This window comes from Megalobrama amblycephala, linkage group LG17, assembly GCF_018812025.1.
Source record: "Megalobrama amblycephala isolate DHTTF-2021 linkage group LG17, ASM1881202v1, whole genome shotgun sequence".
Lineage (NCBI taxonomy): Eukaryota > Metazoa > Chordata > Actinopteri > Cypriniformes > Xenocyprididae > Megalobrama > Megalobrama amblycephala.
The window spans coordinates 21,617,509-21,641,565 of NC_063060.1; the positions used below are offsets into that span (position 1 = coordinate 21,617,509).

At 34.9% G+C, this 24,057-nt stretch overlaps 1 protein-coding gene across 9 annotated transcripts in view; it reads left to right on the forward strand.

Moving 5' to 3' along the window:
- Nucleotides 1-24,057, forward strand: part of LOC125249983 (adhesion G protein-coupled receptor L2-like) — a 135,790-nt gene that overhangs the window by 54,647 nt on the left and 57,086 nt on the right. For all 9 annotated transcript variants that reach the window (XM_048162251.1, XM_048162256.1, XM_048162253.1 and 6 more), the window contains 3 exons: nt 14,245-14,526; nt 18,817-18,920; nt 21,834-22,019. In XM_048162251.1, coding sequence (XP_048018208.1) covers nt 14,245-14,526; nt 18,817-18,920; nt 21,834-22,019 — 572 coding nt within the window. The remainder of the gene's footprint in view (nt 1-14,244; nt 14,527-18,816; nt 18,921-21,833; nt 22,020-24,057) is intronic.

Genomic DNA, 24,057 nt, shown 5'->3' on the forward strand with positions numbered 1-24,057 from the left:
TTGACGCCGCTGAGAACAGTTCAGACAGAGCCTGAGCACACAATGCTTGCATTCTCCATCTTCAGTAGTTTACAATCTGTTTAACAGTCCTGTCTAATATGTTAATAGATAGAACTATTATACAAAGAAAGTAGACAGTATATGAAACAGTATTAGCTTTTGCTGTGCTTATACATAATCATGTTTTGCTTGGTATGCTCAAAGTCGTCCTGGATTTTCTCCTTAGCGTATGGTTCAGAGGTCCATCTATCACTGTTTTCCATGTTTGTAGAGTTAGTTTGTGGTGTAAATACATAGGCTGTGTACACGGCTTTTAAAAAATGGCAGGTGCTGGTGTTTCGTGGCTGTTCGACATATCAGCGTACACCTACGTCACTGGTAGCTCCTTTTGTGCTAGGTTAGACCTTATACATTCTGAAGTAGTCGTGATTCACCTCTCACAATGTGACATGCTCATAACACACCTCTTAAACATGCAGACTAATGGAAGTGGATATTTTTCCTTGTAATCGCACCTTTGAACGATTACGAAATAGTGGCATCCTTAATCGTAATCGCGATTAGAAATTCGATTAGGAATTGTGCAGCCCTAAGCCAATGGCTAAATAGACATTATTTAGTCGCCTAGCATGAAATTTTAGTCACCCATGCGAGTGGTTTACTTGCATTGTAGAGCATTAAGTTAGATTTTAAACAGGTTAGATTTGACCTGTCATGATTTTAATGTGCATGCATTATAAAAACCATGTATTCAGCCTGTTTGACTATAAATTTGAATTTGAAAATGAATCCGCTTTTAAACAAACCAGGTGAATGAATGATTCAATGACTCACATTGACATGAATTGCATTTTTATTATTTTAGAATATCACCCGAGGTTCACGTATAATGTTCATTAGTAAAAACACCTAAAATACACTTCAAATGCAGCTTCTGATCCACCTTTGCAGTGCAAAGATGGCGTTTATTGATACTAATTTATTTTGATTGGTAACAGCCCTAAAGTGTCTTATTATTCTAATTGGATTAAATGTAAGAATTGATATAAAAGATGACTGATACATTTAATAAAGTTAAAAACAGCCATAATAAAAGTAAAAAATCCCCATGGAAATCATTTTAAGGGGTCATAAATTGCCCCTTAATGGAAATGGAAATGTTAATTTCTGCCACCACTGTTGTTGTAAAACCAGAGCTTAAGCTAGAACATATGCTCTGTTGATGAAAATATAATTACAAAATCCTATTCACAGTAGCAGCTTTACATCAGTGAGCTTGTGCTGAACATATACAAAACACTTGTTTATTACCTTTAAGATTTTAATTAAATACTTAATGTTAAATACATAGTATTTCAGTATTGATTGCACTGAAATATTTTTCTTAGAAAATGTAATGGTACATGTAGTGTCTCTAGCTAGAATGGAATCTGTGAGCGCAGAGATAAAATTAGTTGCTTGCATTAAAATTCACTGGGAAAGTGGTAAAACCCCATGGCATTACCTGCCGGCAAAGCATCTGTAGAATTTACACCATCCAGAACTGATGACGTGAGATGCATCTATGGGAGCGATTAAATCTCATTACCAGACTTTATGAGCTATGTATTACACCTCAACTGTGAGTTGGGTAATTACACGTTAGCTCAATTTCCATCCTTTGAAAGTGTACCAGGAACACTGTTGTGCTCTTAAACCACTGTAACAACACCCTGAAATGCTACTGCAAGTCTTAGAGCTGAGTGTAAAATGCGTGGTGTTGTAATCCTCCTTTACAATTCTTATAATTCCATGAGGGGCGCAGACCGACATAAAACATATCTGATTTGTAAGGGAAAAGGGACATTATAATAAGACGATTTCTGTTTCTCTTCCATTGTAGATAGATAGAAATCGTCTTGCCATTTCACACAAATTAGTCAAATTATCTCTTAAAATATACTCTTTAGCTTTTTTATAGTTTTAAGGTGTCTTAACAAATGTGAATTTGAAATGCATCTGTGTCTGTTCACACCAGGACTGATAAAAAATTTGTTGGGTTTAATGAAGAACAAATGGACCTTATGGTATAACTAATTTGACATAACTTTTGATCTTCTGTGTCTTTTCTAAATCTGTGCTTCCTGTGTATTTTTTTTATTCATTTGGAAAGGGAATGTGGTGTTTTGGTTCAAGTGAGATGATTGAATCTACCTCTAGCCTACGTCTACTTCTGATATCATACGTTTTACCATGGTAATGAGGTGCCCTGTGTGGTTTTACCTGTGGTTATCATGATCTACAAAATATGATACTATGGAAGACAAATGTTTAAATTTAATGAGAGTCAGACTCAGAATATTTAAATTATACCCTATAAAAAGGTTACAGTTTTTACAGATGTTACTCTTTCGTTAATAAAAATAAATGTATGTCTGCATGCCAACTCAAGCATCACTTCATTAATAGACCAAAAAAAGACTTGTACCACAAAGCATTAAAGAGAAAAGAGAGCAAGCTTAGAACTGCAATTTTTCAAGTGTAAAAGATTAAAAATTAATGCTACTTATTGGTATGAAGAATCAGCCACCATTGAATTGGCAGTTGTTTTATTTATTTATTTATTTTTATATATACATTAAGTCATAAAATATAATAATATAACATATAACAAACCCGTTTTGGAGCCAATAAGAGACTAAAATGTGGCTTTCAATGCCCAGTGTCCTCTGAGAGTATCCCATAAGAGTGCCTCTGTGTCTTTTGAGTTTCAACACAACACACATTTCGTGCTTAATCGAGGCATTCGCAGCAAACAGAACTGAGAAGAGCAAGCAAGAAAAAAGAGAGTATTGTTCTATGCTTTTCTCTGCCTCCTCACTATTTGCCTCTGTTATTCATTCTCTTGCTTCACATACAGAGTTATATTCCTTGAGGCAGTGTCAGTCCCAAAGTTAATAAGCCACATTTTCCCTCTCTTTGGTCTTTAGCACACATACATCAGAGTTTCTAAACAGAGTCTCTGACTCTGGCACCAATTCGTCTGTTGTTGTTTTTTTAATGTGCCTGTAGCTATTCACAGGAACACACAAGTCAAACTGGTAATGTTGTTTGGTAATGGAGCGTTTGACACCTGTTAGTCTGTGGTGATTAGTGGAAATGTAATGCCCATGTGGGGTCTAAGACTTTAAACCTTTAAAGATTCTGCAAAACAGGTGTTTCTCTTTACAAGTTCACAGAAACAAAATGGCTTTAGGAAATACTGCATGCTTTACTGCATTCTTTTGCAATTATTTTAATTTGTTTGATTGTATTGCACCTCTGAGAATACGCATTGTTTTTAAGCAGCTTTACAGAAATTCATGATGTAAATGTGTATAACACCTTAAATGCCTACATTTTCCAAATGTATCAGTTTTTCATATGGTGACAATATAAATAATCAAGCAGTTGAGATTTGTTATATAGTATATATTGCTTTATGTGATTATTGGAGTAAATTTTGCTTTGTAGTTGTATGTGAAATTTATTAGCAATTTCTGAATTAGGGCTGGACGATTAATCGAAAAGTAATCGAAACCGAAATTCAGAACCTCTAACCGACGTAATTTTCCCATGTCGGTTATTTCGGTTTTTTAATCCTGTTAATACTTCCCCCTTAAAAACATAACTGCGTGTGTAGCCACGTGACTCCGCCCAGTCCAGTCAGTGGCATAAAAGCAAAACACGGAGGCGAACGCCGGTTCAACACATAGTGATGGCGCGTGAGCGGTGAGCCTTGCGTCTTGACTAAACTTTGTCAGTTGTATTTGTTTTATGGTTTGGACATTGAAGCGATTAGACGATCGGATGTGTATTATTATATCGAGCTACCGCGCTCGCATAGATATATACATATATCTATGGTGCGCTCGCGCAGCTGCATGTGGCACGAACACTCATACAAACAGCTGCGCAAAACGTGAAGATCGCGCGCACACAGAGGAACGCAGAAACTTGTTGTCAGCGCTGTCCTGTGATTTATCACTAAAATAGCTTAGAAACTCAAAAGTTATAGCATCTATTTTTTCTACTTTTGAAGGAACTATTTACAACCCACAGCCTCACAATTAATAGAGAGACGGTATGACTAATTCACACACGCAATCACTACTGGTACTGTGCTAATTTATCTTTATCTGATTTACAACGAGCAGAAACCTGTAAGAAATGTTACAAACCATAGATAAAATAACTGCTGATAGTGAGCTATGATGTCAGATCACTCTTTCAACAGGAAAAAAATATCCCACCTTAATAGTCAATCATAGGCTATTTACTGTACAAACCTTGTCAGTGAACTATGAGGGAATAAAAAAAAAAAAATCAGAAATAAAATAATCGTTCATTAATCGTAATCGAGGTAAAATGTTCAATTAATCGAGGTTTTGATTTTAGGCCATAATCGTCCAGCCCTATTCTGAATGCATTTTTTTAACATAAAATGTATGTATTTTTCCTGTGTAACATTTAAATTAGTGCATAGCGCGAACAGAAAATACAAAATATCTTTAAAGCTTACTTCGGCTTTTTCTCCGGTGGTGGCGGAGCTGTCTGGCTCTATACTTCAGGCGTTCCTGAAGATCCTCCTTCGCGTCTGGCCTCTAAAATCGAAGAACAAATGGTTTGATGTCGATGTTGTTTAAAAATTTACTGAGGGGGGTGGGGCCGGGATGGATCGGAGAGATTTAATTTTGTGACATTTTTTTCCCGGCTCTACCGGACAACGGAAACTACCCTTAGTATCCCAAGGGTTGGAGGTAATGTAGTTACACTATGAGATTGCTAGTGCTTCAGATGGTGTGTGCTGCTCTAGGTTAGTTACTAACTCTATTTTTTTTCCTAATTCAGTCAGAAAGATTAGTTTAATGAAGTTTAACTGATGGTCTTTAGTATTGCTTCAGTATCGCTGTTGCTCATACTTAGGGTTAGGGATTTAAACAAAAGACTTTGGTTGCAACTTCTTTTTAACTGAAAATTAATATACAGTTTTATAAAATATGCAAAGAGATTGGACAAACGATTTATGATTTAAGTCCTATTCCTATGATTGTTAATGTTCATAGAACTTTGTTTGGCCCCACTTTATATTAGGTGTCTAACTACTATGTACTAACATTAGATTAAACATTTGATACAGTGCACTTATTGTGTACATACACGTTTTTACATTGTACTTTATTTTAAAAAAAATACCTGCATGTAATTACATCTGTAATTCATTTCTGTAATTACATATATAATTACACTGTTGACACTTCCCTTACACCTTAACCCACACTTAAACCTACCCATTCCACCAAACTTGTCCCTAATTTTACCCGTATTCCACTTTTTATAGCAGCAAAAGTATATGAACACAATTAGTACATTGTACTTATTTTTTGACGCAAGTACATAGTAGTTAAGGACACCTAATATAAAGTGGGATCCTTTGTTCCAATATGGACTAGACCCTGATAGTCAGATGTGAAATGCCTTTTACCTTAGATGACCTGATAAAGCCCCCATCTGTCTCAGTCACACATTACTGCTAGAGATGTCACGGAAGTTGACTCTCAGTCAACAATGGAAATAGTTATTCAGTCATTTAATCAATAGTAGAGGTGAAACCCTGCTGATGAATTTTCCCTTGATGATTCTTAGGAACGACATAGACTACAAAATGGCAGTCTAACTCACGATTGATGAAACCATATAAATGCGAAATGTCTGAAATGGGACAAACCAATTTGGATATTTTAAACTAGGGGTGTTACGATATACCAGTATTGACGATAATCATGATATTTAAAAATGAAATATCGTTATCGTGTTAATTAGGGGTGACGCAATATACCGGTATTGAAGATAACCTTAATGTTTAAAGTTAATAGCACACGTATGATAATATGACATGTAAATCCAGCATCAGTTAGCCACCTTAACACTGGTTGCCACCTGTCATAAAACACAAGCAGACACATTGCGCAGCTGCTACAGTCAAGTAAAAGCACAAGAACCCGCCTCATGGACTGCGTGACTTTGCTACAAGTTTTGTTGATACAACAAACACTTGCCACTTGTAAAAGCACTTCTGCGTTATTATCTTTTGTCAACTTAGTTTTGTTGGTCTTTTTGTTTTATTTTGATGCCACACAATTTTGTTAGACCTTGAGATAGAAATCTTGGAAGCACCAAGATGGCATTTATAATTTATTGCTCCTAGACTGCACAAACACATGCTGATCCTAAGTCATGTTTTTGTGATGCAGTAAGCGTGTAATAAACCCACCTCCAAATGACAGCCACCAGAAAACTCCAGCTGGAGGAAACTTTGGACAAAGACTACATTTGCATTTGGCAACTCCTACTTGTTGCTTGAATAAAAAAAGAAAGAAAAGAAATTGAGACCATTTTGCCAGTTATATTTCTTAATGTTTTAGTCTGTAAAAGCTCCATAGCAGTAATAAGCACAAGCCAACGTCAATTATGTGACAGATTTGTTTAGCAGTCTCACCACTTTTCCTCTTGAAATCCCAATTTCTCAGCAGACCATTCAGGATTGCTCTTCACTCTGGGACTCATGTTATTCTTAATCGTTGTGAGCTGCTGAGTGGTCTCGCCTTTGATAGGCTATACGTCCTTGCGTTCTGCAGAGGGTGATTTCAGTGACACTGACTGAAATGACAGCTAATTGATGCTACTTTTCCTGAAAGCTCTGATGGACAATGCCTTGCGATTCCTTCTCCTGCCAGGCAGTGAAATTGCCTGGCATAATAAAAAGAAAATTGTAGAGGCACGATCCAGGAGATGTCAAAATGAAGCAATGAGGCGGACTCAGCCATTGACAAGCAGTTTACCTCTATTTATTTTCTCACTCGTTCACTCTCTTTGTTTTCCACTTTGCCAAAGAAGAACATTTAAGTGGGCACAAGGTGAATGCAGTTGCCACGAGGTTTAAGAATTGAATGGTTTTCATCTAGAAAGCATAGTGTCGATGTAGGGCTGGGCGGTATGACGGTATATGTGTATGAAGTGTCTGTAGAGTATTTACATTACATTAGGGCTGTCAAGGATTACAATTTTTAATCTAATTAATTTCATGATGTGGTGATTAATCATCTAATTAATCACAAATTTATCAGACATCAAATTTGGCTGAGAAATTACCACCAAAAGATAAAGTCATTGTTGTGTTAAATGAGAAAAGCATCAAATAGACATTACAAAAAGTAGCTTTAGAAAGAAATGTTTTTTTTGATTCAACATAACATTTATTACACATAACATTTTTAGGCTTCACTGGCTATGAAGGTGAGTAAATGATGACAGAATTTTCATTTGTGGATGATCTATACTTTTAATTGGTTTTAATATGGAAATATTAAAAATACATTTCTAATGAAATTATGCTCTAAATAAGAAACTAAAACTGCCAGTGGGTGTATACGTGTGTGTGTATGCATTTTTGTATATATGGTAATGGTATATATTAAACTTTTGAAGTGTTTTACTTTACATGTAGGGAATCTAGAATATATGAAAGTTTCATTTTTAAAAAATATATATGTGTGTGTATATGTATATATATATATATGTATATACAGGTGCTGGTCATATAATTAGAATATCGTGAAAAAGTTTTTTTATTGTAAATTATTTTTAAAAATGAAACTTTCATATATTCTAGATTCCCTACATGTAAAGTAAAACATTTCAAAAGTTTTTTTTTTTTTTTTTTTAATTTTGATGATTAGAGCGTACAGCTCATGAAAGTCCAAACTCCAGAAGTGGCTTGGTAGTCCTTTTCTTGAAGATGTCTGAGTGTGGTGACTCTTGATGCACTGACTCCGGCTTCATTTGACTCATTGTGAAGCTCTCCCAAGTGTTTGAATTGGCTTTACTTGACAGTATTCTCAAGCTTGTGGTCATCCCTGTTGCTTGTGCACCTTTGCCTGCCCAATTTCTTCCTTCTAGTCAACTTTGCATTTAATATGCTTTGATACATCACTCTGTAAACAGCCACCACATTCAGTAATGACCTTCTGTGACTTACTCTCTTTGTGGAGGGTGTCAATGATTGTCTCCTGGACCATTGCCAAGTCAGCAGTCTTCCCCATTAGTGTGGTTTCAAAGAACAAGAGATACCCGGAATTTATACTATAGGGATGGTCATTTAATGAAACTCAAATGTAAATATTCTAATATTTTGAGATACTGGATTTTGGACTTTCGTTAGCTGTACGTTCTAATCAACAAATAAAAAAAACTTTTGAAATGTTTTACTTTACATGTAGGGAATCTAGTATAAATGAAAGTTTCATTTTTTTTTAATAATTTACAATAAAAAAAAAAAGAACTTTTTCACGATATTCTAATTATATGACCAGCACCTGTATGTGTGTGTATATATCATACATAATTATTTTTTTGTCATCTTTTATTACTTGAAGTTGTAACGTTGTTTAAATCATAGTTTTTACATCATTTTACTGTTCAGCATGTTAGGTTGTTTCAAAAGAATGTTGTGACCTAAAAAACATGCAGTTCTATTCTAATATCAGAATTAGCTGGTGTGAGCAAAGCTGACGAGATCAGTTTGATTAAAGATAAACCGTTCAGATATAGCAAGCTTTTTGTCTGGTGTAATTTATAATAATCAAACTTTTATTTATTTTTACTTTTATATCAGAATTGGTATTGAACACTGGTAAATGTCACTGGTATTGTTATTGAGTGCTGAAATGTTGGTATTGTGACAACACTGCCTCTAAGTCAATGGTTACACAAACACACACTGGGTTGGCTTCCAAACTACCAATCTGGAACAATTCTGCATTTGTTTCTTCTATTTGCATTTGTTTCTGCTAACAAAATCAATTCATTGTGATCCAGATCTTCCCTGAACAGCCCAGTGTGCAAAAATAACCAAGACGAGGACTCAAGACTGCTACAACAAAGGGAAAATGTGTCCTGCTTGTGGCAGCATGAGACACTATTTGCCGTTTTTGAAGTAGTAGACGGCTTAATTAAATAGGTTCACAGTCAGTTAATTTGTTTAATGTGTTGACCATTCACTCACAATCAGCCACTTTTCATTTTCTAAAAAGTACCCACTCTTCAAGGGCTGAATTGCAATGTGCATAATATTCATTTTATATAGCCCAGCAGATTAGAAAAAAAGTATCCTGAATCTCATAGTACAGTGAAAACGTCAAAGGTACATAACAAAGACAGCATACTGTTTCTGGTGGAAATGAAAGCATTCGTTTCTAGTTTTATCTTTAAAGCTCAAAAATGTGTTTTGGCGTACCACCACTGGTGGGGCGGTTGTCAACGCTGACCGGCACAGCCCTAAAAAAAAAAATAATAATAATAATATTGAACATTAATTACACTAACACTGAACATTTAATTTACATGTATTTAACTGAGCATTTAATTTACAAATTCATGCGTCTCACTTACTGTATGTGATCTCACTCTTTGTCAAAAACACTAATCTTGGTTAAGGTATTTATCTTGAAAAAAGCATACATTAAATCAAACATAATAAGTAATTAATATTTCATTGGTTTTTTCTTGTTGTCGTGTTCATAATTTCTTTGTAAGATAGCCTGGACAAAAATTATGTCTGTACAATTTGCCATTAGGTTATCACATCTAAAATGATTGACACCAAATACAAATACACAATTTGCTTACAAAAACCTTTAACAAGTTTTTAATAATATTTGAATAAAGAAGGTGAAGATGTCAACTTTCCTTGGCCAGACATCACTTAGGCCACTACTGTACCTCTGTTAAAATCTGAGGAAATATAGTTTAGTGTTTCATGACCTTTAATGCTGTAGTGCGCTTGATCTGTGCTGCCGCTTGAATTGAGGCGCTACAGCCATCTGTCATACTGTATTAAAGAGCGCCAAAACAACATTTGTTGTTTGAATTTGGTAATAAAATTGACAGAATTCAAAGTTGAGACTTTGCTTCATATTTAAAAGTAACAAAGCACAAACGTTTTTTGCCATTATTGGATGGCAGGCGCTAAGGGTTGTGCCGATCGATACTAGCTTTATAGGAGGTCTTTATAAAGGCAGGTCAGAAGAGCCGGTCAGATGGCACAAAACTTGAGACATTTTTCTAAGCGACATGCTAAAATGCTTAATGATAAAAAAAGAGTTAAATAAAACTGCTTTAAGCGGCTTTCTGTGTACTCTCTCCGAGTGGACCACACAGACAGCTTAATCTAAATGGATAAATACACACAGAAATGTCAAAATGATGGTGAATATTTGCTTAAACACCATTGGTTATGTCTTAAGTGAACATAAACAGTTGGGAAATAAGTATACTGTATGTCTCAGTTTATGTATATGTGTATGTATCAGTATATTGGATCCATGCATTCGGTCTTAAAGTGACAGCAGCCTAATATTCCTGCTGTCGTCTGTATCATTAAAGGAGTTAGTTCACCCAAAAATGAAAATTCTGTCATTAATTACTCACCCTCATGTCCTTCCACACCCGTAAGACCTTCATTCATCTTCGGAACACAAATTAAGATATTTTTGATAAAATCCGATAGCTCAGTGAGGCCTCCATTGACAGCAAGTTAATTTACACTTTCAAACGCCCTGAAAGGTACTAAAGACGTATTGAAAACAGTTCATGTGACCACAGTGGTTCAACCTTAATGTTATGAAGCGACGAGAATACTTTTTGTGTGCCAAAAAACAAAACAAAACAAAATAATGACTTTATTCAATAATATCTAGTGATGGGTGATCTCAAAACACTGCTTCATGAAGCTTCGAAGCTTTACAAATATTTTGTTTCGAATCAGTGGTTCGGAGCGTGTATCAAACTGCCAAAGTCACGTGAACCGTTGAAATTTCGAAACACTTATGACGTAACGAAGCCTCGTTTACTGAAATCATGTGAATTTGGTAGTTTGATACACGCTCCGAACCACTGATTCGAAACAAAAGATTTGAAGCTTCATAAAGCAGTGTTTTAAAATCGTCACTGATTTTGGCCCATTTCCGAAAATAGCTGTTTCAGCTGAAAATTTTCTGTAGCCGATATTTTGGTGCATGCCTACTTCTAAATGCCTGATGTAGGCATCATTTATGCCATTTGCAATACAGAATATACTCGATACAAGAAACTTGCTGTCTTGACAGGTGGCTACTTTCAAATGTGTGTTCTCAGAACAGCGTCCACGGCATGCGGCTGTGTGCGACTGCATGTGAGCCTGAAAATGCACTTGCAAGTGTTTGTATGATGCGAAACTAATGTAAACACAATCAGTTATGTCTTAAGGGATTGTAAACGGACACGACAAATCTAATGATGTGTCAGAATACATCATTAGTGCATTAGTGTGAATGCAGCCTATTAGAGTTGCCGCTGTCGACAATGTCATTAATAATAATCAAATGGCAATAATGCTGAGAAAAAAAAATCACTGCTTTTGTCTGGAAAACACTTTGGTAACTTCTACCTCTAGAATAAGATTCTGAAAGCACTCTTCAAAACTTTCTTCTCTTTTGAAACTATTTTGTTAGTTGGAAATGTTAGGAATGGATTAAGTGTCAATATTTTTAGTCTTATGTTTTTTATTCTACTGATGGTTAAAATATAGCATGACAGACCATGATAACCCAATCTGTCAAAGTGACAAATAATGATTATAGCCTAACCTTTGAGTGTTTTTATCACAGCGATGTGAGTTTTGTCAAGTTTTTAATCATTTTGTTACTTTGAATGGAAGGGAAAATGTGTGTGTGCAGAGGTTGCGTTACACATATTCATTATCCACAGTTTGACAAGCTGGGGTGTACATTTTCCATTTTGTTCGTTTTTTTTAATCTGTCAGTAAATATTCTAAGGTTTCTTAGTTTTATTGTGACATGCACATCACAAGAGCTTTTGTTGCAAGAGCGCTTTTATTTTTATCAGTCCTAACATTGTTTCAGGCTCTTGGTTTTGTGTATTAGTGTCCCTTTTTTTTTTTTTTTTTTTTTTTACTGTGGGAGTATTGCTAAGTTTGAAAACACAAAAGACCAGAATTCAACTTTATTTGTTTTATCTGTCACAATGACGGAAAGCACTTTAAATGATCTACCAATGTTCTTAATTCAGTAAAAAATAACCTTTTCTTTTAATGCAGACTGTGTCCTCACCCTTCTAAAATCCATTCAGTATTAAGCGATAAAGCTTTTGGATATTTGGGATGACACACACACATAAACACACAAGCAAAAAACTGAAACCTTGGTCTTAGAGGCCCGTGGGCAGTTTTGTTATTGTGACTGCATTAGAATGCTGCAAATAGAACGATGGCCACAAAAAGCGATTCGACTTCATTAACATTCCTCATGGATCACAGTACAGCACACGGCTCTGAATCTACTTAATATCACAACATCCTGCAGAATTTCAGTTCCCGTGATGAAGGGTCATGAAACCCTAAAGCATATTTTTTGATATCTTAACAGATATATATATATTAATGTGTTGCACATTATTAAAAACAATATCACACATTCCTTTGCAAGTTATTCATTTTTTGAAATTTTTTTGTCATGGCTTCACTAAAAAGCCCCTTCTAAGACAACTCGGCATCCAAAAATGTTTGTCCTTGTATCTCAGAGAGAACAAGATGGTGCTGAGCTTCTTTATATGTGTGACGTGACATACACATGTGAAGGGGCGGGAATTAAGCGGCATCTGCCAATGAATTGGTGTGATTTTTCAGCAGTTGTCTCCCCTGAGTGACTAACATGAAAGGGAATATTTTGATCTGAGCACATTCGTATCTTGAGATATTCATGTTTACGACTTTCTTGCTGTAATTAGAGACCAATAGCCCGAAAATGTTAAACCAGTCATTGACTTTTGTTCATCAAAGCTTATATGGTGTGTTTATAATAGTTGGTAGTATTTTGTATCTTATGATAAAGAAGGGACTTTTGAGTTTGCTTTCCTGCTGCAGTCATTTTTCTTTGGACAGAGATCAGAGATTACAAGAGAAAGAAGTTGAGATAAAAAAAGAAAAGAAAAAAAGTTATGTCTACACCTGGCAAGATACATTTTGGTCAATTCGATAACAAGTGGTCAGCTGATGCTTATTGCCGTTTACATCTGGCAGTAACCAGTGTTGTTTTACTATCATTATTGAGTTTTTATTGTTGTATTTTTTATTTTCATTTTCATTTTAGTTAAAGTTCTCGGAATTTTGTTGTGTGTTTGTCACTTTTATTATTTTTTTTATTTGTCTATATAGTTTTTATTAATTATTTCATTTAAATTTGTTTTGTTATTTTAGCAAAAGTAAACAATAACAAATGTTAAGCTAAATGAAAATGAGAAATGTTGCTTAGGCAATTAGCTGAATTAAAATAAGTTTAAATTATATCTATCTATATATATATCCCTGTACACAAACCTTATAAACACTACTTTATTAGGCATCACACAGAGATGGAAAAAAAATTGCCATCGAAATAGGGGTGGGCGATATGACCACAATATTATTTCACGGCATAAGTTTTATTTCATGATAAGGATAGATATCTCAAAATAGCTATGTTTTTTATTTATTTTATTTTTCTTATTAAAAATGTTTTATTTTAATTTTTTTTTATTTATTTTATTTCAGTTAACATTTAAATGTTTGCTTTTGCAATTAGATAAAATAAGTTTGTTTTTTATATTTTTATTTATATTTAATTATTTCATTTTTTATATACATATTTAATTAATTTTCTTATATTTTTTATTTTTATTTATTTTATTTCAGTTAATGTTTATTTTATTTCTTGTATCAAAAATGTTTTAGTTTTTGTGATAACACTTTGTTTTACAGTGTCATTGTTACATATGTTATATGTATTTACTGTAGTAATAACTGGAGATTATGCATAATTGCGTGCAATTAACCCTAAACCAAACCCTCATCCTAACCCTAACCCTATTGTAAGTACATGTAGTTAATTGTCATTACTCAGTACTTAAATGAATAATTACACTGTAATACTGACACCTTAAAATAAAGTGTAACCATTTTTGTTTAACTATAAAAACCCTGGCAGTAACATGTATCAAATTTGTAGTGAGCGAATTGCAACAGAAGGGTCTCTGATTTTGACTGCATACATCACAAACCATGTCAGTGTGTTAAAAATAAAATGAAAGCAAGAAAACAAACTCATACAAACGGACTCTCTCCTGTTCCCACAGTACCAACTGTCTCTGATGTCACGTCAACACTGCAGCCTGGAAGATCTACACCTCCTGTCATGATCACCACTACCACCATTGCCCACAGACCTGCGGCGCACATGACCGTCACTCCCAACCCTGTTGCGGTGGAGCACCCTGATCCGCCGGCGGACCCCACCGCCGTCAGCCTCCCGCCCTCCAGCAAGCGCTTCTGTGACCGTACAGAGAGAAGAGGAATATCCTGGCCACAAGCACACAGAGGAGTGACAGTGGAACGTCCTTGTCCTAAAGGAACTCGAGGTATGTCTGCCGTGAAAAAGGCATTTGAATTATTTTTACAGTTAGTGTCAGGCATCTTGTTGTCAATTGTAGAAGTCGACACCTTTTTCCACTTGTGCTGGTATCAGACGTGCCGTTTCTTATTTGAATATTATCCGAGTCGTGATGTCAAAATTATTGGCCAGATTTGCATTCCATAAGTTAATAAGTAAATGTTGTACAATGCTGTTTGTAATAGAAACTGTTTTCATAGCATAACTATTTTATACAAATACCACCAGATATAGTCCTAACATTTTAAAATGTTTTAATCTTGTAATTAATACATTTTTCATGTGATACTGTTAGACTATTTGGCCAGGAGTAAAAACTGCAGTTATTAAATTTAAATTCATAATTATTAAAGATGACACTTAATCAGTTATTTTATGGATATCAAATAGGACAATGAACGACAAGATTTGGTTTAAAACGTTTCTATTCAAGCTCAGTTCAGATCTTGATATCACATCTCAGTTCAGTACAACATATCCCAAAAAAGGAAAAAGAGAGAGAGAGAGAGAGAGAGAGAGAGAGAAACTTAAATCACAAAAAATTTCAGCCCCAGGAACATTTACAATTTACAACAATAATAAATGAGTGACACTTAAATAAATCAGCAAACAATTAGATTCAATATTGCCACAATTCCACAATTCTTAAAAAAAATATAAAATATAAAAAATATATATATGTATGTGTGTGTGTATATATATATATATATATATATATATATATATATATATATATATATATATATATATATATATATATATATATATATATAATATACACACACACACACACACACACACAGTGTCACATGATCCTTCAGAAATCATTCTAATATGCTGATTTGCTGCTCAATAAACATTTATGATTATTTTCAATGTTGAAAACAGTTGTGTACTTTTTTTTTCAGGATTCCTTGATGAATAGAAAGTTAAAAAAAACAGCATTTATCTGAAATACAAAGCTTCTGTAGCGTTATACACTACCGTTCAAAAGTTTGGGGTCAGTAAGAATTTTTATTTTTATTTTTTTGAAAAGAAATTAAAGAAATGAATACTTTTATTCAGCAAGGATGCATTAAATCAATCAAAAGTGGCAGTAAAGACATTTATAATGTTACAAAAGATTAGATTTCAGATAAACACTGTTCTTTTGAACTTTCTATTCATCAAATAATCCTGAAAAAAAATATTGTACACAAATATTTTGTACAATTGTACACATTAAATGTTTCTTGAGCAGCAGATCAGCATATTAGAATGATTTCTGAAGGATCATGTGACACTGAAGACTGGAGTAATGATGCTGAAAATTCAGCTTTGCCATCACAGGAATAAATTACTTTGTGAAATATATTCAAATAGAAAACAGTTATTTTAAATTGTAATAATATTTCACAATATTACTGTTTTTTACTGTATTTTTAATTAAATAAATGTTGCCTTGGTGAGCAGACGAAACTTCTTTTAAAAACATTAAAAATCTTAGCGGTTCCTGTACTATATATATAAATAAATAAATACATACATACATGTAATTATTATTTTTTTATATACACATACATGTAATTATTTATTTTTTTAAATCCATTCATCCAATTAGTTCATACACCTATACAAAAATAGTATTTTAACAAAATTAAGAGATTAAATTTTGACGAGATACCCTGCATTTTGCATTTTGTAGTTGTAACCATCTCTCAGCTCTGTATCATGCTTCAAGAAAAATTTGGTCTTATTTGCACTTGAATATTAAGAGAGTGCTTTGATTATGGTTGCATAAGGTTATTATTAATTGCATATAACCTTATTAATTGCATATGGTTGTTATTAATTTTTATGATAACACTTTACAATAAGGTTTTATTACTTAACATTAGTCAACTGTAGTTACAAGAACCAAGGAAGAACAATACTTCTACGTCATTTATTAATCTTAGTTGATGTTAATTTCAACATTTACTAATACATTATTAAAATTAAAAGTTGTATTTGTTAACACTAGTTAATGCACTGTGAACTATCATGAACTAACAATGAATCATGAACTAACTAACTATATATATATATATATATATATAAAATGTGTGTTTATATGTTTAAACAGACCTTATTGTAAAGTGTTACCACATTTATTAATAGTGTTTTTATTTCTGTGATCAATTTGTGGAAAGGAGTTCAGTTAGGAGATCAAAAGTTGTAGACACTCATAATTCATGTACAGTTCTCAGGTCTGAAGAGACTCATATGAAATCATACAGGAGAGAAGCCAGTCAGTTGAGTTTGCGACAAAACCTTTTACAGTCCTCGAGTATTGTCGTCTTTTCCTGCATATGCATATTCATACTAAGAAAGTAGAGCTGAAATGACATTCATTACAAGATGATTGGTTAAAACATTTCAAATACACTGCAGATTATTTCCTAGTCCTGTATTTCATCTTGGAGGATTTCTTAAAAATAGTGTGTAAAAATCTCGTCTCGTTCTCGTGAACTTAATCTTGTGTCTCGTCTCGTGAGCTACCTGTCTCGTCACACCCCTAACAAGCAATATTAAAATTTAAAGAACAAACATTCATTTGCTTACCGTGTCACTCGTTGAACTACTGGGCCCAGAAAAATAATTCAAAATATCAAACAATATTCTGCATGCAGCAGTGAAAACACAATATTTACAAAATAAATCTGCAACTCGAGTGCCTAAATAAATAAATAATTCCCTGCACCAAAATCATCCTCAAACAAACTCTACATATAATGCACTGATTAAACCCCAAGATTACCTCACTCTACCGAATTGGAAAAAGTTCCCTCACAATACGCTCCATATACACGTGAACCGCTCTCTCAAACACAACTTTCTGATGCTTTACGAAATTCATGTTCCTCAAAATAAGAATTGCAAGCATCAAAAGTACAGAAAAACCCAGCTTTAAATGTAGCATTTTCAGTGCCGAGCGGGATTACAACAACCTTCCAACAGCACTCTCAACAAGTGTCTTTAAGAGAGAGAGAGTGACAAACACAATCACACTTCCGTAAAGGAGGGTATCACACACAGTTTCTGCGTGTATACCTATAGAATAGTATAGCATCCTTCATATTGCCGAAAAGTCTTTAGTTTTATCATATTTATAAAAGATAGATACGCTCTATTGAGTCTTTCCGAAAACAGCCGAGTGCCTTGAGGCGTGTCGTGTGAGCGGAGCTATAGAGTGACGAGCACGTGCAACTTTTGTGTAGTGATCGTCTGCAAGCTATCAATGGTCAACTAAACAAATGTATTTAAACACACACAATACACCATCGCATTATCCCTGGATAACTTTTGAATCACTATAATGAATATAGCGTATAGTGAATGATGAATAATGAATTTATGAATTCACTACATTCGTGTTGTTTACATTAAATGCACTTAGGTGCCTATTGCCAACAAAACAGACATTTGAAGCAGTTTTACTCACCACCTGCGGTTCCGACTCATTTTCAAACAATTTGTATATCCAGCGTAGAACTGGGCCTTTTTTTATGAAACCATAAGCAACATAACACCGACAAGCAGCCATGGAAATACACAAGTTATTCTCCATTCATTGTAACCAATAAAAAAAGTGATTGCAACTATCAGTTTGCAACTATCGAGAGCGCATCAATGTAATGCGTGAGCACAAATCTCTCAGCTCCACTGAACACTGGGTTCTTTCGGAAGCAAGGTTATTTTGCCCTCACAACCAAAAATACACTTCTTTGGTGACATTGTTGATTTCATGGTCTAAAAACAGTGACAAATCTTTCTCGAGCAAGTCCTGTGCAGGGCTGCCGATGATTTCTGTAAACCTGAATGAAGCACGTTGATGGGCGTGCTCTTGCTCTCTTGCTCTGGTCGACATGTGTGCATGCTCTCTTCCGGGAGAAGTGCCCTAACAAGGAACTCCGACCTTTCTGATGTCACACAGGCACATACTTGAAAAAAAGATCCCGAAATTTAAGAGGATTTGGAAGAGTATTTTTAGCACAGAAATACGTCATGCGTCCAACTCGTGTTTTGAAACTTTGGCCATGTTTAGCATGAGAATCTAACTCTTTAACAGTGTCAGAATGCATGAAATAGCATTAAACCCCCACCTTTAACTTCATCAGTGCCCCCCCAAGTACTAAATAGGAAAGAACTGACAACTGTCCCAAAGATGGAGACCTCCAAACTAGTGCTGACCTTAAAATCACTGTTGAACAGATTTGCCCTTTCTGTGGTTCACCAGGAATCGCGTTGTTCCTCTGCACGACTGTTGACGGCATCTGGAGTCCAAAAGGTCCTGATCTCAGCAACTGTACTTCGCACTGGGTGACCCAGGTGGCACAGAAGGTGAGTCTAAAATAGCTGACTCAAACTTATTTGTATACCACTTTTTACATCACACATTATTAGGGATGTCCCGATCAGGTTTTTTTGCCCTCGAGTCCGAGTCATTTGATTTTGAGTATCTGCCGATACCGAGTCCCGATCCGATACTTCTATAATACATCAAAAAAAGAATAAAGAAGAGCGAAAAAAAAAAACAGATCCAGGATGTTCCTTATTTTTTATTTAATTACAAACAGAGCACTTCTGTGAGGTAGCTTGAACAATCAAGTAATAAATAACATAAATTGTTCACTTCACTTTAGTGCAACAGTAAATATAAAAAAGGCAAAGTTTCATTTGGGTATGCGTAGTGTAATAACTAAAATAATGAGTCTGTGTAATAACTAAAATAATGTTTATATATATCATATTTTCTGGCTAGTTTACTTTAGTTTTTTATAACACACCATACTTTAACCCAAACTGAATAATAAAAAACAAGTTTAAATGGGTAAATCTTCTATTATTATTTTTGATTCTTAATTTTCTTTTCTGTCATACTCAAATTCTTGTTAAAACACATGCATTTTGAACACTTTTTGTGTGAAATTATATTTATTTTGTCCATCAAAAGTGTGCTTTCACTTTAATTACGCGTCAGCAGCGCAGTGTGTCTCAATCAGCTCCCTAGTTCAGTAGTCAAGGCACTGATCAGGGTATCAGCCACATTCACTTTCATTATATACTGATTCACGACCTAGGGAGCTAGGGAGCTGATTGAGACACAGGGATAGACTCGGTGCCGAGACGATCGCGGCACTGCTGCTTACGCGACGCTCCTGCCTGACGCTTTACGAGCTGCTCCTGCTGCCTGTGTGAATGCATCCGTTGGTTGACATGCACTCTGAAAAAAATATGCGCTACTCACGCGCCGCTTACGCTTGCAGTGTGAAACAGGCCTAACTCTGTGCCACCGCGTCACTATATATGTGTTAAAAATAATGAGAATATATATACATATATATCCGAGTCCTGATCGGGAGGTAACGTCCGATTCCGATCGAGTCTGAAACCACATGATCGGGCCCGATTTCCGATCACGTGATCGGATCTGGACATCCCTACACATTATTTCATAATATCTCCATGCTTTATAGTTGCATTTAGTATATTGATAATATGGTTTATATTTTGCGATGATACAAGCAATAAAGTAGTTAAGATTGCTATATTTTATTTATCACCTTAAGGCAGTATATTGTATGTACTTTAATGTTGGTTTGATAACGGACATCCAACTTTATATAATATAGAGCTGTGATAATATAGTTACATTTATGCAACGATATAAACAATCAAGCAGTTGAGATTTGCCATATATGTATATGTATGTAATATATATATATATATATATATATATATATATATATATATATATATATATATATATATATATATATATATATATATATAAAACTCCATTGTTTCCTCCTTCTTATGTAAATCTCATTTGTTTAAAAGACCTCCAAAGAACAGGCGAATCTTAACATAACACCAACTGTTACGTAACAGTCGGGATCATTAATATGTACGCCCCCAATATTTGCATATGCCAGCCCATGTTCAAGGCATTAGACAAGGCAGGCAGTATTAACGTCTGGATCTGTGCACAGCTGAATCATCAGACTAGGTAAGCAAGCAAGGACAACAGCAAAAAATGGCAGATGGAGCAATAATAACTGACATGATCCATGATATCATGATATTTTTAGTGATATTTGTAAATTGTCTTTCTAAATGTTTCGTTAGCATGTTGCTAATGTACTGTTAAATGTGGTTAAAGTTACTATCGTTTATTACTATATTCACGGAGCCATCGCTATTTTCATTTTTAAACACTTGCAGTCTGTATTATGCACAAATACATCTTCATTTTTTATAAATCTCTCCAACAGTGTGTAATGTTAGCTTTAGCCACGGAGCACAGCCTCAAACTCATTCAGAATCAAATGTAAACATCCAAATAAATACTATACTCACATGATCCGACGCATGCATGCAGCATGCATGACGAACATTTTTTAAAGATCCATTTGATGGTTATATTAGCTGTGTGAACTTTTATAGTCACGAGCTCGGGGGCAGGGAGCACGAGGATTTAAAGGGGCCGCAGCCTGAATCGGCGCATATTTAATGATGCCCCAAAATAGGCAGTTAAAAAAATTTATTTAAAAAAATCTATGGGTTATTTTGAGCTGAATCTTCACAGACACATTCAGGGGACACCTTAGATTTATATTACATCTTGTAAAAAAACATTCTAGGGCACCTTTAATATAACCAATTGTACATTGAAATGTTTGTAGTGAGGATCAGGTGTTCTACAGCAGTACAATACAGGGAAAATATCAGTGGATAGAGGGGAAGATAAGATAAATTTACAAAATATAATATGTTATGGGTAGATGCCATTAACAAGCCCAAGTATTCACTGAGCTGATGTACCAGAAAATTAGTATTAGGACTGGGTTGAAAATAATGTTTTCTCGATTTTAATTCTCATTTTGATGAACTGATATTGACTCTTAAATCCTAAGAATGGATGTTTTTAGTCTGTGCTGTTTTCAGTTGATGTGGGAACATCTATCCTCTAACATATTAATGCAATGATAGTAATGCACTGACTGACAGGGTTACCTGTACAGTTTACAGCTTTAGGTCGAAAAGATTTTTTCCTTGAGAAAATTGATGTACTCTACCTGATATACAGTATATCTTAATGAATCAATATTGAATTGCAAGCTTGTGAATCAAAATTGTCAAATCATGAAATTTGTGCCAATGCCTAGCCATAATTATTAATATGATAACTGTCCATTCAGTTACATGGCTTTTTAACTCAGTCGTTTTTTTCTGAACTTCTTACAACTCCAGATCCGCAGTGGTGAAAATGCTGCAAGTCTGGCCAATGAGTTGGCGCGTCACACTCAGGGCCCTGTGTTTGCCGGGGACATTAGCTCATCTGTTCGGCTAATGGAGCAACTTGTGGATATACTGGACGCACAACTGCAAGAGCTTAAACATGACGATAAAGATACGGCGGGACGTAGCTTCAACAAGGTACAGTACACTTCATGTCTGGCAAGAGAGTTTGTGCTTTCTGGTTGTGTGTGTGTGTGTGTTTTTTTTTTTTTTTTATGGGGTCACATGATTGAATCTTGGTTTGATAAAGTTTGAATAAATCCTAAAAGCCTCAACAGTTCTGGTTTGACAGTCTCTGTGGGAGATGCTTTTAACATGACAAATTCAGTTGCCAGGAAAAGTATGTTTATGTGAGGGGATGCCAGTCCCTATTGTTAGCTGAAGTGTCATTTCTTATCTTGAGTCAAGCTTTTATGGCATTACTACCATGGCTTATATTGCCACATAAATTCCCAAAGCTGATTTATCCATCATTGCACCTAGTTCCTTCTCTGTCATGAGGCTTGTGTCCCACCCAGACAATTTTTTGACACAAAAATTTGTTACGATTGACATCCATCCATCCAGAAAATAGAGCTCTATAAAGATTTATAGAGTATAAATATAAATAGAGCTCTATATAGATTTACAGAGTATAAATATAGAATATAGATTTTCTGAGACTCTGAAACCTTCACTCAGTTAAGACATCTCAGTATGAACATAAATATACAAACATAATATTGTCTGCAGAATTTGACAAGATCACATTATCTGAACTGTATGTAATCCACATTCACTGAATAGCTCTGTACTCTGTATGTCATGTAATTTGATACTTAAAGGTGCTGTTTGTAATTTGTTTGACTGTACTAAAGCATAAAAATACCATATGTTTGCAGAGATTTTGGAAACATGTTCATGCAAACGAAGTTCAAATACTTATTTCTCTGAAAAACAATGCTACAGCTAGTTAGTCTATGTTGAAATGTGTATTCCGTGTCAAAATGTTTGTTTTTGTTATGGTTTGTGTGATTCTCGCACACTGCGAATTTACCCAATAGTATTTTGATACCCCGAAAACACAGCGTATTGAAGCCAGCAAACAAACTGGATCTGAGATTGCGGTTTCTGTCCATCTAAAAAGCTTGATGACGTGGTACTTTGGCTGATCAACTTAGTGTAAGGCTTGTCACCTTCCATTGTCAGTAGCGCTTGTTCCTGTTACGTGGCCTCAATCTGGCAACCAGCGTAAGCGTGGAGTCCTAGTAGGAGGGAGCAGGAGAAACAACCCTCTCCAATATTTTGAATTTGGACTGCAGTACCCATTTCAACTGCTAGCTGTCAATATTACATTCTGAAACTTTCATTGAAGTGACATATGAAAGATCAGACTCTGAGCAAAACATTTTCCCCTTGGGTTCTCACATGTGGAAATGTTGGGCAGCAGAGAGAAACAGAGGTGACAGTTAATTCAGCATCATTGCATCATCCAGGCCTGCAAAAACATCTTGGCCCAAGATTGTCACAAAAAAAAAAAAAAAAGAAATACTACAACCACCAAAAAAAAAAAAAACTTAGTTAAAATTTGAATATATACTGTACACATTATATTCACTTTAATATATGAAGACTTCAATGCAAAAGCTGCTAAACGCCACCTCCGTCAGAAATGGGAGAATGATATTGAGCGAATGCTCTCCACACATCGTTATGCGTTCATTAAATACTTTTGCTTCAAATCCGCTAAATCCCAGAGTCAGCTCATTCAGAAATACCGGTTCGTTGGCAGAAACCGCTAAACACCACTTTCCTTTGTCAGCAAAAGCCTCTAAGTCCACAGAAGAATCCAATCAGAAGACGCAAATCGAATCATATAATTTTTTTTAAATGAATGATGTTGTGCATATGAGTCGACTTTCAATTGCCAATGCTGCAAGTTTTTATCATGTTTTGTCCATCGTTACAGTGGCAATGACAGGATTTCACGAGTAGCAAGTACACACAACAGTGTTCCTTTTGCTGCTTTAAAACTGACAGACGTTTTCATATATCTTGTTCCAAAGAGAGGTGGACTTAGAGGTTTTTGCAAAAAAAAAAGTAGACATGGACTTAGCTGGTTTTGCAACAAAAGACAGTCAAGTTTGTTAAAGGGGACCTATTATGCCCCTTTTCACAAGATGTAATATAAGTCTCT